The 15785-nt window shown below is 36.7% G+C and overlaps 1 protein-coding gene across 10 annotated transcripts in view; it reads right to left on the bottom strand.

The window, feature by feature from the left end:
* Positions 1-15785, bottom strand: part of LOC5578843 (homeodomain-interacting protein kinase 2) — a 312570-nt gene that overhangs the window by 70307 nt on the left and 226478 nt on the right. For all 10 annotated transcript variants that reach the window (XM_021843605.1, XM_021843610.1, XM_021843613.1 and 7 more), the window contains one exon: positions 3777-4117. In XM_021843605.1, coding sequence (XP_021699297.1) covers positions 3777-4117 — 341 coding nt within the window. The remainder of the gene's footprint in view (positions 1-3776; positions 4118-15785) is intronic.

Genomic DNA, 15785 nt, shown 5'->3' with positions numbered 1-15785 from the left:
CCCAAAATTCTGAATTTGGTGGTCCTAAATAGCTAAAATATGATTTACTAAACAGTTTAGAGCCCCAATATCTGTCTGATAGTGATAAAATCGATTTAAATTTTGTTCCCTAAATGTCACTAGTGCTATTTTCATAGAACTTATCTAATTCAACAATATGAAATCTACTTAATGGGGATCAAGTTGGTTTGAGTTTAGGTGGTGGTGCCGTATTTGTTTAAGAAGAATTTGATTCCAAAGTTGTAACTGGCGCCACCTAGCGAACAAATTCCCAATTAGATTTATTAGCTCTTGGTCTGCTGAACAACTTTGCCGAAGACACCAACCTTCTAGCTCTATAGGATCATGAGATATATGAGGTTGAAGAAGATTTGTAACTAGCGCCACCAAGCGCATAAATTTCCAACTAAGATTGTTACTGACGGATAGCTCGTGATCTGCTTAACAACTTTGCCGAAGACACCAACCTTCTAGCTCATCAGGATTTTGAGATATATAAGATTGAAGAAAAAATGTTACTAGCGACACCTAGCGGATACATTCCCAACTAAGATTGTTACTGACGGATAGCTCTTGGTCTACTGAACAACTTTGTTGAAGACACCAACCTTCTAGCTCTACAAGATCTTGAGATATAGAAGATTGAAGAAAAAATGTTACTAGTGGCACCTAGCGGATACATTATCAACTAAGATTGTTACTGACGGCTAGCTCTTGGTCTGCTGAACAACTTTGCCGAAGACACCAACCTTCTAGCTCATCTGGGTTTTGAGATATCCGTTGAATGGACGATGTGGCCAATTTTGGTACCCCAAGACAATCCGGAATAACTCCGGAACCACGTGGACCATATTCCCAAGTTTCCTGGACCATAAACTAGAATAGTTTTTCGGGAAGTTCTGTAAATTTCAACAAAATCCATCGAAAAACAAAAAAGATATGTACATTTTAGTGTGTTTTTTGCATGTGAAAAGTATGTTGGCTGGATGAAGGTTAACATCAGGGGACGCGTTCGACAACGTTGGAAAGCAATGTCTGAAGACAAACCCCATTTTTATTTTTTCACAAAATGTAAATGTTGAATCTTCCCAATATTCATGTTTCATCTTTTCGGAAATATTATTTCCTATCAAAATAGTTGCTATTACATTACGTGAAAAAGCTTTTTTTATCCATAATCATTCCTTTTACCTAAAAAATACTTTATGCTTGAAACGACATAGATACCTTATACATTGACTCAATTTTCTCGGATATGAGTGGCGTAAATCTAATTCTAAGATTGTACCAAAATAATGTTATTTTCATTCTTTTTGTTTCTACTCTGGATATATGTTATCTTTGGTTGATTTCAATACAATGTCGATTAATGTATTGGTTGTATAACTCTTTTGGAATTTTAATCTCCTTATACCAGCTTACGAATATTAAAGTATGTACCACTTTTTGAGCTCGAGTTTCACTTATGTTATGTGCACATCTTTAAATAAATTGGCACTGCGTTTGGCTCAAGTGTATCCATTTATAAACCGCAGGGTTATCAATGACGAATGGGACTGTACCCTTAAAAAGTTAATTTGCATCAGCAAAAAAAACCGTTCCCACCGCCCAATCAACAAAGCTCACGACCGATTGGTATCAATCTCGAAAACGCAAGCTGTTAATTTATGTCATTTCAGCACAAGCACCATTGTGTATAGAGAACGAAGCTTAAATAACATTCAGTAGCAGCAAAACACTAACTTGAGATGCAGCAAAAGTTGCCCATGTGTTTATCATCCATTCAGACAATATTTCAATTGCAAAATAATCACCTATGAATTTTAATGTCCGGAGAGCGTTCAATTGTGTTTCCGCCGTTGACGAGATGTTTCATTCTTATGTTGACAATGGCACTAGAAACAGATTCTACTGTTAAGGTTCAAGTTGTTTTGATTTAGCGCTGGGAAATTCATGATCACAGCTCCGCACAAACATAAAGTGCACTAAATAAGTGAACTGGAAATAGAAAAACCGTTGTCGTTGTTCTTCACTTGCAAAGCTTATGGAATTGCGAGTGTTTAAAATTACAAAAGTGTAACACCGACGCCCATTAAGTGGTCTATTGTTTCAATTTATCATTTATTTGAAATCGCAGCTAACTACAGCAACAGTGATCATTGCGAACAATACATAATTTAGGGCGGATTTGAAAGTGTGCACTATGAAACCCGTGCTCCCGCGTCATTCGACGGTGTTGAATGTGAAAGGATTGTTCTTAACAATATATTAGAGTGGTAATGAGGTTTACGTGAAAGATTTAGTGCATGCTACAAGTAAAATTTGGGTTTCATGGTTACCTCGATGGTTTCTTGGATCGCAGTTGCACTGGTTTTATGATCTTTAACTCGTTTCCTCCCTAACTCGATGGTTCCTTTAATATCGAGTTATGGGGATTTGGTTGTACAAGAATTTCTGAAATTCTTCCTTAAGGAATCTGTGAAGGAATTTATGAAAAATCTATGACAGAGCCGCGTAGGAATTTCTGAAAGCTCTAGGGTTAACACTAGGATTCATGGCAAAGCATTTTATCATGTATTGTTGCAAAAAATTTGATCCTGGATATTCAAATATTTTCCCGGAACTTTCAATTAATTCTTTTAGAATTTTTCCAAGGATTCACGCTTTGACAGAAATGTCAGCTTCCGCGTATCTCTCTTATACAGGATCATTATTTTCCCATACCTAATATTGCGCATTTCTTTCACCACTGGACTATCGCAGAAGTTATTGCAGAAGTGCGGGAACGCTAATAAAAGTGCGCGATTGCATCAAATCGAGTCGGAGTCTTCAGCGGGGTTATTCATCGCAGCCCAAAGAATAAGTTCTCTAACGACACCAACATGATTCGATGCAATCTCGCACTTTTATTCGCATTTTCGCACTTATGAAGCCGCTGTTCGCAGTCCAGTAGTGAAAGAAATACACAATACATGATTTGTCACAAAATCGTAGATCCCCCCTGTCCCCTAAAATGCTACATCATTTATGGACGATCCCTTATAAGAATACAGAAAACAACTTCTGTAATAATAGCACAAACTAATCTGAAAAAGTGCTTTATTTTAAGCTAAGGAGCATGCTTCAAGTTCAGACTATTTCAAGCAGCAATAAGATTTTATCGATTATTCATCCATAAGCAAGCATCAACTGAATTGAAAAGTTATATTTTGATATGGGTTGAACGTACGATTCCTGAAATTATTCAGAAGCGTGAGTCATTCGATTCGGCATGGATATTGGATCGATTGTTCAAGTAATCTAATTAAATTATGATAACTGAACGAAATCATTTTAATGTTAAATTGTAAAGATCTGAAACAAATCTCTCCTCATTCCTAAATTATCCAATAAATATACATCGAAACAACTTCAAGATGAACAACGCCACTAAATAGATCCCTTTGCTAATCATTTTATCACAATTTTCAGACCTTCCTCTTATTCGTTGAATTTTTCATATAGTTTCACAAGCCAAAGTCTTTGGCAAATCCTTTTTGAAACAAGATAGCTAAATAGCCGTAGACTTTCGGACGCGACGTAAATCACAATTCAATTTGGGCAGCGAACACAGCCATTGCTGGAGGACATTTGGATTTGCGAGAAAGTTTGAAGCAAAAAACTTCAGCCAACTTTTGAAACAAGGATCAAATTTCACTTCCCCTAAAGAAAATGGAAAAGGTCCTTGGGAAAAGGGATTATCTTACCCCGGCAAAAACGGAAAAAGGGAAACTTACCTCGTACTGCGCGCAAAGGGAGTACAGCACCTCGTGCTGCACCAGCTGATAGTCTCCGTCGGCTCCACTGCTCGAGCGTTTGCTGGAGGTCTGCGTGTTGGCATGACCTCCTCCGGTTGCAACCTTTGAATGTGCCGTCTTGGAGCCGTTGGATGGGGCGCCCATAGCCCCCGAGGAAGCAGCCACTACAACGGAACTTCCGCCGCCGCTGCCGGAGTTCTTAATGCTGTTGTTGTTGTTATTGTTGCTGCCGTTGTTATTACCGACCAGGGAAGTAGAACTGGTAGCGCTAGTTGTTACAACGACCGTAGCACTTTCAACGCAGCCACAGTCACACTCAGCTAGAAATAGGGACAGAGAAATACCATCGGTTAGTTCCGTGCACTAGTTTTCCACGCCAAACGCTTCGTGGGAGTTTTGGCGGGGGCAGCATAGTGGTTCGATCTAGAACACATGTCTGGAAAAAACTCTAACTTTCATATAAATAGTAAATATTGTTGTTTTTTATTTAACTTATGTGTTTAATATATTTTTTTAGTCACATTCAAACTTTTTTTTTTATATTTCTGGTTTTGATCTGATAATTAGGATATACACACAAACGTGTCCCAAAATTTCCCTTTGTCAGAAAACTTGGAGGCTCAACCTCCAAATGGCAGCTAAGGATATTACAATCAAAATTTCATATGACGGATTTCACGCCAACTCGACACGCGATTGGCAGCACCCCTTCAGAATTCAATGAAACTTTCTGGATGTCAAAAGTATGTAAAACTAAGATACTTTGCATATTTTATTTTTTCAAAATCAATCTAGACTAACATTTGGAAAGGGTCAAAGTTTTTTCCTTTTTTTTATAAACCCGTATAACTTGAAAACGGTAATACCTACAAAAAAAGTGTTGTATGGGGGACTGTCGTGGAATTTCCTGAAGTTTTAGAAAAAAAATATTGAAAAAATAAAAAAACATTTTCCACACTGAAAAAACTTATTCAAAATTTTAAAGTCGATTTAAAAAAACGGCCATTTCAGATTTTAATCATCCTTAAGCAAATAGTTTCGTAATTAACGTAATTTGAAATATTTCTTAACAGTTATCTGTCCGCAGGCTTGATAGAAACTCCTCTGCGATGCAAAGAGGAGGCGATTTTGCCTTTTTTTAGAAAAAACTGAACTCAAAATTTTCAACACAGATCCTCAAGCGATTTGAGTGAGAGTGCAAAAAAAAATGCGAGGATTTATTCAGGTGCTCTCTCTCCCTTTTAGCGATGCTCACCTACACTAACACTTCAAAAGAACTCTTGAGTCTGCCGCCCGAACAAAAAAGTCCTCGGGGAGTTGTGAGAGCACCTTTTTTTTTGGGATTTTACTCTGTGGTGTTTTGTGATGCATCTTCCTCGCTCATTTTTCGTTGCCTCTCTGCTTAGCATTTTTTCGCTCGCTCGCAAAGAGGCAAGGGCAGCACGCTGTTCTAGAGTATGTCACCGAACTCTAATGATGTTTAGGAGTATTATCAAGCCTGTCTGTCCAGGACAAGACTTTATTGTTATACACTACCCACCATAAGTATGGAATCGCGTATTGTGAATATTGCAGCACCTTGAAAAGTTTAGCATCACCTAAATTGAATATTATCTCGTAGTTCTGAAGTGCTAGATCAATGTATTTTTGAGGTCATCTTAAAAAAACGTCTTTGAGCTCACGCGATTTTTTATTTTTGTTGAAAAAAGTTTAGCATTGGATTTTGGGTGATGCTAAACTTTAAAGTGCTGCGATACTCAGTATTGCAACGATTCCATACTTATTGTAAATGTCCATTGGAGATTTCAAACCTCATTTTTTACGAGACGAATATTGGCTTGATGTACTAGTTTAACTTTAATAATATTTTAAATTTCTGTCTTAAGAAAACTCTTAGTTTATGAAAATCATGAACTCTGTAAAACAAACTCGTGATAGAATTGTTGTTCATGAGAAAACGAATTAATTAAAACGAATTACTTGTCCATTTTTTTTACAAATTTGTGGAATAATTCCAGGCAAAATTGTTGATTGTAGACAACATTATGGCGGATTTCTTAAATAAAAAAATCGTAGATGAATTGAATGAAAAAAAAGTCTCTGTTTATTAGATGCATATTTGTTGCTGATATACATGAACAGGTAAGATTTGACGTTAGGAAAGTTTCTTGACATTTACGACATGCGGTGTTTTCTAATGTTAGTCAAGATTTGAAACAATTATGTGATTTTATATTCATAAAACTCGAAACCGTTGTGGGGAGCGTTCATATATTATAATACACTATTAGGAGAAGATAGGGCTGATAGCGACTAAGTTTCTTAAAAATATGAACTTTAGAAAGTTCATGCTACAAAAACAGACGGAAAATAAAATAAAAAATACCAAAGAAGATCAAATAGAAACCAACAGACGAATTCCATGTCAAATCGGTCAATCACAGAACTCGACCATCTTCGATTTGCAGTAAATGTTATACATGTTTTTGGTATGATACAATAAATGTTTTCCATAGAACAACCAATCATTTTGAATAAGAATAACTTTTGAAAATGGCCTATTAATTTTTGCATGTAACTTATTTGAAAAATTCTAACTCCGAAACTGTTGATTTAAGAGAAAAATGATCTATGAAAAAGTTGTAGTGAACCGTTCGGCCTACAAGAAAAAAATACACACTGAAAATATATTTTATGTTTTCTCAAGAAAAATTCAAAAATAATACTTAAATTTTATATTACATTATTATTGTTATTATTGGGACAAAGTTTCATGATGGTGAAATTGTCGATAAAAAGTTTCCCTAAGAACAACTTTTTGTCGATTTTCAAAATTTTAGTTTTTTTGTCAAAATAAATACGTTCTGATGATACAATAAGACACTTAAAATGATTCTAAACTATAATGATTATATGAATAAATTCTCTAGAAGTAGCCATTTTCGAATTATATCGAGTTTAATGAAAAAAATATTATTAAAATATTTAAACAGGCCATTTTTATTAGTTATTCGCAAATCTCCATCAATAATAATACAGAATGGAGACTATATTTCTTTCCACTTACTTGTTTTCTTTGATGGAGAATCGCGAACAACAAACGAAAATGGCCCATTTTTATAAATAAATAATATTTGTTTGCATTGAACTCGATATAATTCGAAAATGGCTAATTCTAGAGAAATTATCCATATAATCATTATGGTTCAGAATAATTTCAAGAATCTTATTGGGGGCCGTCCATAAATGACGTAGCATTTTTTCACTGATTTTTTACACCCCCTCCCCCCTCGTAGCATTTCGTCACAAATGCTGATACCCCCCCTTGGAAAATACGTAGCATTTCAAGCAACCCCCCCCCCCCTATAATTTTTTTTTATTTGTTTTCCTTAGCAATTGGGTTAAAACAAAAAATTGGAATTCAAAAGTTCAATACAGATTTTGCTATTAATTACTGACTGAAACGTAAGGATAATCTAACGAATAAATGTTTGATTTGCAGTAGCTCTCAAAAGTAATTTGGAAAACAGTTTTAAATGAACTTTCCTATTTAAGTTGTTGGCTAAATTGTATTACTTCTCCTGTTGAACAATTAGTTTACAGCTGAAAATATAGAAAAAAGGAAAAATCTTTGATTGGATTGATGAAGCTAACAGTAACGAGTTGGGGTACAATAGATTTTCTAATATGTTTAAAAGAAATTTAGTTATATTAGAGGATTGTTTTTCAATTATTCGTTGTTAGGAAACAGATTTCAATGAAAATGATCAAGATAAGATATATTTGATTAGAAATTGATATTCGTCATTATTATCCAAATTCAAATCCATTTATCAATTGGGTGTCAGATGTAGAAAACATTACACTTGTAATATTTGGAATGTTCAGAAAATCTAAGCGATTATTGTACAAGTTATTCAACTTTATTGATATTTCAGCTTAACTTCATTATCGTTCCCCATACTGAAATAATCTTACACAACCTATAACGATACAATTAAATACTAAAAATAAGCTTTCTTCAAATTACCGAGTTATTAAGATAATTGAATGATAGAACAATTTCGATAACACTCGAATCTGTTGTCCAGGCTTTTCCATCAAGTTTTATTCAGGCTATTCCATCAAGAGCATTAATATATCACAACAAAATGTATATCTTGTTTGAATGTAATATTTGCCAAAACGAACATATTTTTTCAAGAAATAAGCTCTATCAGAATATATGAATTAAACTAAAACAATGTTTTCCAAGTCGTCGAAGCGTTGATTTTTAATTAATTTATTTATCTTTTAATTTCTTTTTTTATAAATTAATTTATTATTACATGAATATATTGCACTACAGAAAATCTAAAATTTTGTTACAATTTTTTTAATCATGTCATATGAATGTTTTGAAGCTGAATCATCATTTTATAACCCAACTTTATCAGTCAAACAATGAAAAAAGAAGTTTGATAAAAAAAAAATGTGTCATTTTTTAGCGGCGTGATCCAAAATGCTACGTCCACTAGCTAGGACCCCTCCCTCCCCCTCGTCACACATCGTCACAAATTTGTGAAGCCCCCCCTCCCCCCTAAAAATCTACGTCATTTATGGACGACCCCTTGTATCATTAGAACGTATTTGTTTTTACGAAAAATCAAAATTATGAATGACGACCAAAAGATGTTCTTAGGAAAACTTTTTTATTAACAATTTCTCCATCATGAAACTTTGTCCCAAACATCTGTTGTTGTGTAATTTAAAATTTAAGTATTATTTTTGAATTTTTCTTGAGAAAACATAAAATGTTTTTTCAGTGTGCTTTTGAAAACTTAAGCAAAAATTCATCAATTAAACTCACTCAGCCGTTAGAGAAATGTTAATAATAGTTGTGCATTGTCAGCATTCATGAAAATGCTTTTTAAAATGAGTCTACAAATTGGAAACTTTTGAGCGGCTAATTTCAAGTAAATGGCCGGAATTTATATCAGAACGGTGTTTTATTTATCTACAAACAACTTCTTTGAAGATACCATTACGGTTTGAGCACTTTATAAATGTATAAATAACTGATGAGTTATGGATCGAAAATAAACATTATCTTAGAAAATCATGAGTCAATCGGTTAAAAGTTTTTTAAAATTTGAATTCTGATGAATCTGCTTCAAAATTTGGTTTTGATCCACTAAAGTGTTAGCCGATCAGAGAAAACAACATTGATTTTTTAAGTTCTGGCTACCTTCGAACCACTGTGTCGGCAGGCGTGAGAAACTGTTCATTCAATTGAAATTCGTGCTGAGTTCGAAAATTGACTCCGATCATTGTCCCCATTCTGCTCCGGCTGCTGTTGGTGCATTCCGGAACCAAAAACGCGACCCGAATCCACACAAAAGCTCCCCAATCTAAACTTTTGACAACTTATTTATTGTAGTCCACTTTATTTGCACCCATTTATTCTACTCTCAACTATTTGAATACCAAATGCACTCCCTCCTCACTTTCTCTAACGAAGCCCGGCGAAAATTCAATGACCCATAGCTTTCAGCCTTCCCCAAAGGGAAAACCATCTGCACTTCCATGCAGAAGATTGGGGTTAGTCCCAATAAAACGTAGAAAAAAGTTTTTTGTACATATCTCTGAGATTAAACGTCAAATTGAAACTCTCTGTGGCTCATTCGAAAGGCTATGAGTTAATCTTACATCGTAGGTATTTTGACAAATTACGTAATTTGTTAACAAAATTTTAACCTGAAGTTAAAAATTTGAAAGAATTTGAAATTTTTCAAAATTTATATTGAAAAACTATGGCTAATTTCGAAGAGCACATGTGAAAAAGATCTGAAATTATTCAAATAATTAAAATGGTCATTCAAGTCCTAGTAGTAAAGTTTGGGATCACCTCAGTATGGTGCATCGTGCAAAAGTTCAGAGTCGGTAGAACTTACCTCTTTTTCTTCTTGGTATTACGTCCTCACTAGGACAAAGCCTGCTTCTTAGCTTAGTGTTCTTGTGAGCACTTCCACAGTTATTACCTGAGAGCTTTCTTTGCCAAATTTGCCATTTTCGCATTCGTATATCGTGTGGCAGGTACGATGATACTCTATGCCCAAAGAAGTCAAGGAAATTTCCATTACGATCCTGGACCGACCGGAAATCGAACCCAGACACCTTCAGCATGGCTTTGCTTTGTAGCCGCGGACTCTAACCACTCGACTAAGGAAGGCCCCACTTTGGCAAAACTTGCTTAAAATACGAAAACTCTGGAAAACTGTATACCAATTATGTACGTTTTATTGTTTACGTGTAATGTAATTTGCACGATGACTTGAATGCCTCTTTATCTGATTTTGAATAGTTTTCACACTTTGTTTGTCAAAATTCCGCAAGTGTTCTTCAAAGAATATAAGATTACGATACTAAGGCAGTATTGATTAATAATTTTATTGGATCTCAGAAAATTAGCAACGTTATTCGGTGTGATTTTTTAAAAATGTCACAATTTTAACTATAAATTTAACGAACAAGATTCAAAAAATGTTTTTAATTAAATAGATACGAGGTAAACTCGCTTCATTACCTTTCGAATGCGCTATACAAAATCTAAGTTAGACGTATTGCATTCACATAAATATGAACAAAACATTTGTGTATGTATTCCAAAAGTTGACCACAAACTTTTGCGCGGGAGTGTGCATATTAAGCCCCCGGTCTCATTATATAAAGCCGGTTTTATTTTTTCCAGAATATCATCCAGTGATTCAGCGGAAAACAAGGACAAATCAATTGCCGTGTGTTGCTGGAAAGTGAGTGTGGAAACAAAGGACAAAAGTGGGTGATGATGTAACCGCTTTTCCAGCCTGTTGCGTACACTCAGTGGAAAGTGGTCATGACGACGACCCGTGCGCCTTTGTTGTCGTAGGTTGCCGGCAATTGCTTTTGTGTGTGTGTGTTACGAGCTGGTTGTGTGGGTGGGTGTGTACTGATGAGGAATCGTTTGATAACGTCGAGAACAAAGAACTGTACTGAACTGATTGGATGGCATAACGGTGCTGGGCGTCAGGTTTGATTTGATGACGATTATTGTGCTTCACTGAAGGTGATCGATATAATGATAAAATATTGAACATTTATTGAATATTATCAGATATGACAGTATTGGGATTAAACATATATATATATATTTGAAAAATTTAAACAATTGAGTTCTCTTATCAACCGATCATTATAGAATCACCTACTGTAAAAAATCAACGAAAGATTGTATGGTATGTTTGACCAAAGACGAACTATGTGAATATTATCCCTGTTCATGAAAGGATTTGGATAAAACAGAGACGATTTTGTTTCCAAAAATCAAACATTACATTTTAGAAGAATACATTCTGAAAATTGAAATGTGTTGCATCAATTTAACATACTGCAAACAGGTATCAAAAAAATGAAAGAACGTCAGCTTTAAGGAAGAAAGTATACCAATTTTCTAAAAGAATTTCATTTCTAACATATCATTCTGAACAAAATCAAACTCCTTTTGTGTATATGGGCAATGACTTTTAATGTTACATCAATATTCTGAACCACTTATGTTTCAGCAATTGCTAAATATGCACTAGGCATAATTTCCGCCATAATTTTTGCCATTAATTTCCTATCGGACATCTTTGTTTTCAATTCCATCTTGGGTGCAACACTGTCTTTTATAATCACCCTTTATAGAACGCAATGTACCTTGGAAATTCCAATGTTTTATTTTTAGACTCCACTTCTAAGGAAATCATCAAGAGGAAGCGAACAAGACGACACGCGCAGTGTAAGGAATTTGATTACCTTTCTATGCTGCTGGTGTGTGACTTCTGTTTTCTGTCGGGTAACCAATGTGACATAACGATGAAGGTGGGCGTCACCACATTTTCCCGTTGATGGGTGAACTATTTTAAAAATACACAAATCAGCTGGAACGCAGCAGGTACTCTGAATCCAAATCGCATCGGATCCGAAGGTCGTTCGCCATCAAACAAACACATTATTGTGCGTTTATTTGCCTAATTTTTTACAACAAAATTACATTTTGATTGGCTGAAGATCAGCAATAACGAGATAAGGAAAAACAAACAGAAACCTCAAGCTCAATTCCATCATTACAAATGCATACGACAATGCAATGGTTTTTGTCATGTTTCAGACTGTTTCACGACGGAATAAAATGAGTTTTTATAGGTAATCTAAGCTGTTTGAATAAAACATGTCGGCGCCATGTTGTTATTTCAGGGACAACTTTTCGTGAAAATTCCCAAATCTACCTTGATGGTGCCGCACCACCCAGACCCTGACTGACATAATTATTTCCGGCACATTCCGACGACAACGGCGACGAAGTAAGTTTGTTAGTTTGACGGCAAGGCAGCTAGCTACCGGCACAATTAGAGCCTTGGTATCTCGTGGACGCTCACAGACTGTGTACTACGAACGGAACACGCATCCAGCGCTGTTGATAATGATATTAGCGTTATAAACGAACTCGAGAACCGTTTGAAATTGACGCTAATTACGGAACTGGGGGAAGCGTTGTCGTCGTATCTACAATAATGTAGTCGTATTTACGTTGTAGTCATCACGCACCACTCAACCGCCAAAACGGATATAAAAAATGCAAACGGATGCTGCTGAAGTCGTCCTTCGATGAGCATCCTATCAACGAAATTGAATTCATACTGAACAAAGTTACACAAAAGTATGAGTACGACTCAAACAAAATCTTCTGGGCAAACACATTTGTGTAATTTGACAAACAATTTGTGTATTTTTTACAAATCTTAAAAAATTGCTCCTATGCTGAATTCTTATTTTTTGTATGCAGAGATGATTGGCAATATTGAGTAACCCTGTGACTCAAAAAATTAAAGAAAAGTTAGAATAAATTTACGCAGTATTTTTTTTAGAATGTGTAAATATTACACATCTCTTGGTCTAAAGGAACCCGATTTGTATGAGTCGAACTCAATCCTATGTAACTTTCTTTGGGCGTGTTGTTAATTTGCAACAAACGAAATGAACATCGCCACGGTAAAAATTGTACGTTTTTTCTTACAATTCAGTAGAAAATGTAGCAAATTGTAATCTGCAATGGCGCAATTCCACCGAACATGACGAATTTTTTTTTAAATTTAATTTTTGTATTTTTTGAATCGCTTGAAAATTTGCATACAGATTCTTTATGACCAAAAATGCCATTTTGCACCTTCAGACCGCCATTTTGAACCTCGCCTTATTTTTGAGAAGGGCGTATCGGAAAATGCATAGCAAATCTTTAAAAAACTGTAACTCGAAAACGCTTTGTCCGATCGATTTGAGATCTTCTACAAAGTTGTAGGTATTGCTTAGGACTATATGGAGAAAAATATGCATGGTAAAAAAAGTTACAGATTTTTTTTTTTCTATCTTTATTAACGAGATTTTTAGCCCTAGGCTAGTTCATCTCGGGACCAACGGCTTTACTTCCCTTCCGAAGGAAGTCGTCACTGAATTTTTTAGTGACTATCTGATGTGATTTTTTTTTATTTTTGGGTATGTTTTAGAGGACAACTTATGTGATTTATTGCACAATGTTTCAAAATGGAAGAATTATTGACAAAAAAGTTATAATTTTTAAAAAAATTACAGATTTTGAAAAAAAATCGAAATAGAGGAAAACAATATTTTTTTATGTGATTATTTGAAAGTACAGAAAAATTGCAATCGAAAAGTACTTAAGTAAATTTTTTCTAGATAGCATCAATTTCGAGATATACTCATATTTATATAAAATTTTCAAATAAAAAAAGTAAAATAGGCCCTTTTCAAACATATTTCGTGTTTCTCCATTCCAGAAATATTTTATTTTGATTGAGTGAATCGTAGCTGAATTGTTTATTGTTTGATCAAAACCTATATACTAAAGTATTTAAAAAAGTATGCACGGTAAAAAAATATATACGAAATTTTCAAATGAAAATTTGAAGTTCATTGTTGATGTTTTTAATTTTTGGATATGTTTTGCAGCATATTGTTTGTAATTTCTTGCATAATGCCTCAAAACGGAAATTCTTTGGATAAAAAATAAATTATTTAAAAAAATAAATAAAACGAATTTATGTAAAACGATATTTTTGGTGCGTATGTATGTTTTTTTTTTTTTTTTTTTTCATGCAACTAGGAGTTTAAAAATCTTCATAGACTGGCCTGTATATGTTCATGCTCATGCCAGTGTAATTTTTGGCGCGGTGTGGGATCCACAAAGTGCTTTCCCCACTAAAAACACTCTCCTAGGTTTAGTACCATAACCCTCCGGAACCACCTTCCGGTATTACTTCGGAGGGGAGGCTAACGTGCTGAGCGCACCTCTTCAATTTGTTATTCTACATGCTGAGCCCTTCGGCTCCTGAGCCCTTCGGCTCCTGAGCCCTTTGGCTCCTGAGCCCTTCGGCTCCTGTTAGCAGTTTTAAAACCGTTCAACGTTGTGCCTCATGCTGAGCCCTTCGGCTCCTCCCGTTAGTAATTTGTTAGTACCTATTTTCGCCCATTGGCGACCCGTCAATTTGTTAGTACCTACATGCAACATTCTGAGCCCTTCGGCTCCAGTTTGTACACTACTCTGCACTCATTCAGAGCGCGTACTCACACAATTACGACGACCTTCTCCTTTTCTTTGTTCAGCTGGTAGGATGCCGGGGTCGGTCCAACGATTCCGGTTGAGCATAACTTCCGGTTCGTAGGCGCCTCGACTACCCATTACCAGCGTCCCGACGCACTCTACTCGACTAGTCCCCGACGGTGGACCTAGTCTACACCGACGAAGAATTCCCCGGCGGTGAAAATTCTCCCGAGACCGATTCTTCTTTTTCTACGTTTCGAGCCGACCGGAAGGGTGCCGAAGTCAGTCCAGCGATTCCGGTGGAGCCTAGCTTCCGGTTCACTGGTGCCCCGACGACCCTAAAACCGGCGCTATGACACGTCTACTCAACTAGTCCCCGGCGGTGGACCTAGCCTACACCGACGAAGAATTCCCCGGCGATGGAAGTTCTTCCGAGACCGATTCTTCTTCTGCTGCTGCTACTGCTGCTCTTCAATTTTTTTACGGGCCGACCGGTAGGGTGCCGGAGTCAGTCCAGCGATTCCGGTGGAGGCTAACTTCCGGTTCACTGGTGCTCCTACGACCCGGGACCGGTGCTACGTCGCGTCTACTCAGCTAGTCCCCGACGGTGGATCTAGCCTACTCCGGCGGAGAGTTCCCCGGCAAAGGAATATCTCCCGGAACCGAGCAGCCATTCTTCCCTTTCGTGCGTTCACTCTAGCTAGCAGATCGTTGGTCGCTACGCCACTTCCTCTGAAGCTCGGACATTATTCTCGATACCGTGCTATCGACAGCGTTCCAAATGCTTTCTTCTCGGCACATCTCTTCGACAACGTTATCGACAGTGACTCCTCGCATGTCCCTCCTCACTTCTTCGAACCTAGGACATTCGAAGACTACGTGCTCCGGTGTTTCCTCCACATTCTCGCAATCCGGGCAACAAGGTGAAGAAGCATGTCCGAACCGATGCAGATACTTCCGGAAACAGCCGTGTCCGGACAGAAACTGCGTCAGATGGAAGTTCACTTCTCCATGCTTCCTATTAACCCACAGTGACACATTTGGAATTAGACGGTAAGTCCACCTTCCCTTCTCCGCGTTGTTCCACTCTTGCTGCCACTTAGCCAACGAGTCCGTTCTAACGATCCTTCTCACATTTCTGGTGCCTCTTCGCTCATAACACTCCACGTCCTCGGCCAGGGTGATGCAGATGGGCATCATGCCAGCGATAACGCATACTGCCTCCGATGAAATCGTCCTATAGGCGCTCGCTACTCGTATGGCCATGAGACGGAATGTGCTGTTCAACATCCTCCGATTACGCTTGGTCTTTACCGCTGCGGCCCAGACTGGGACTCCATACCTGAGAATAGAGACCGCTACACTCGCTA

This window comes from Aedes aegypti, chromosome 2, assembly GCF_002204515.2.
Source record: "Aedes aegypti strain LVP_AGWG chromosome 2, AaegL5.0 Primary Assembly, whole genome shotgun sequence".
Lineage (NCBI taxonomy): Eukaryota > Metazoa > Arthropoda > Insecta > Diptera > Culicidae > Aedes > Aedes aegypti.
The sequence above is the reverse complement of the archived record's forward strand: the minus strand, read 5'-3'. Positions and strand labels throughout refer to the sequence as shown.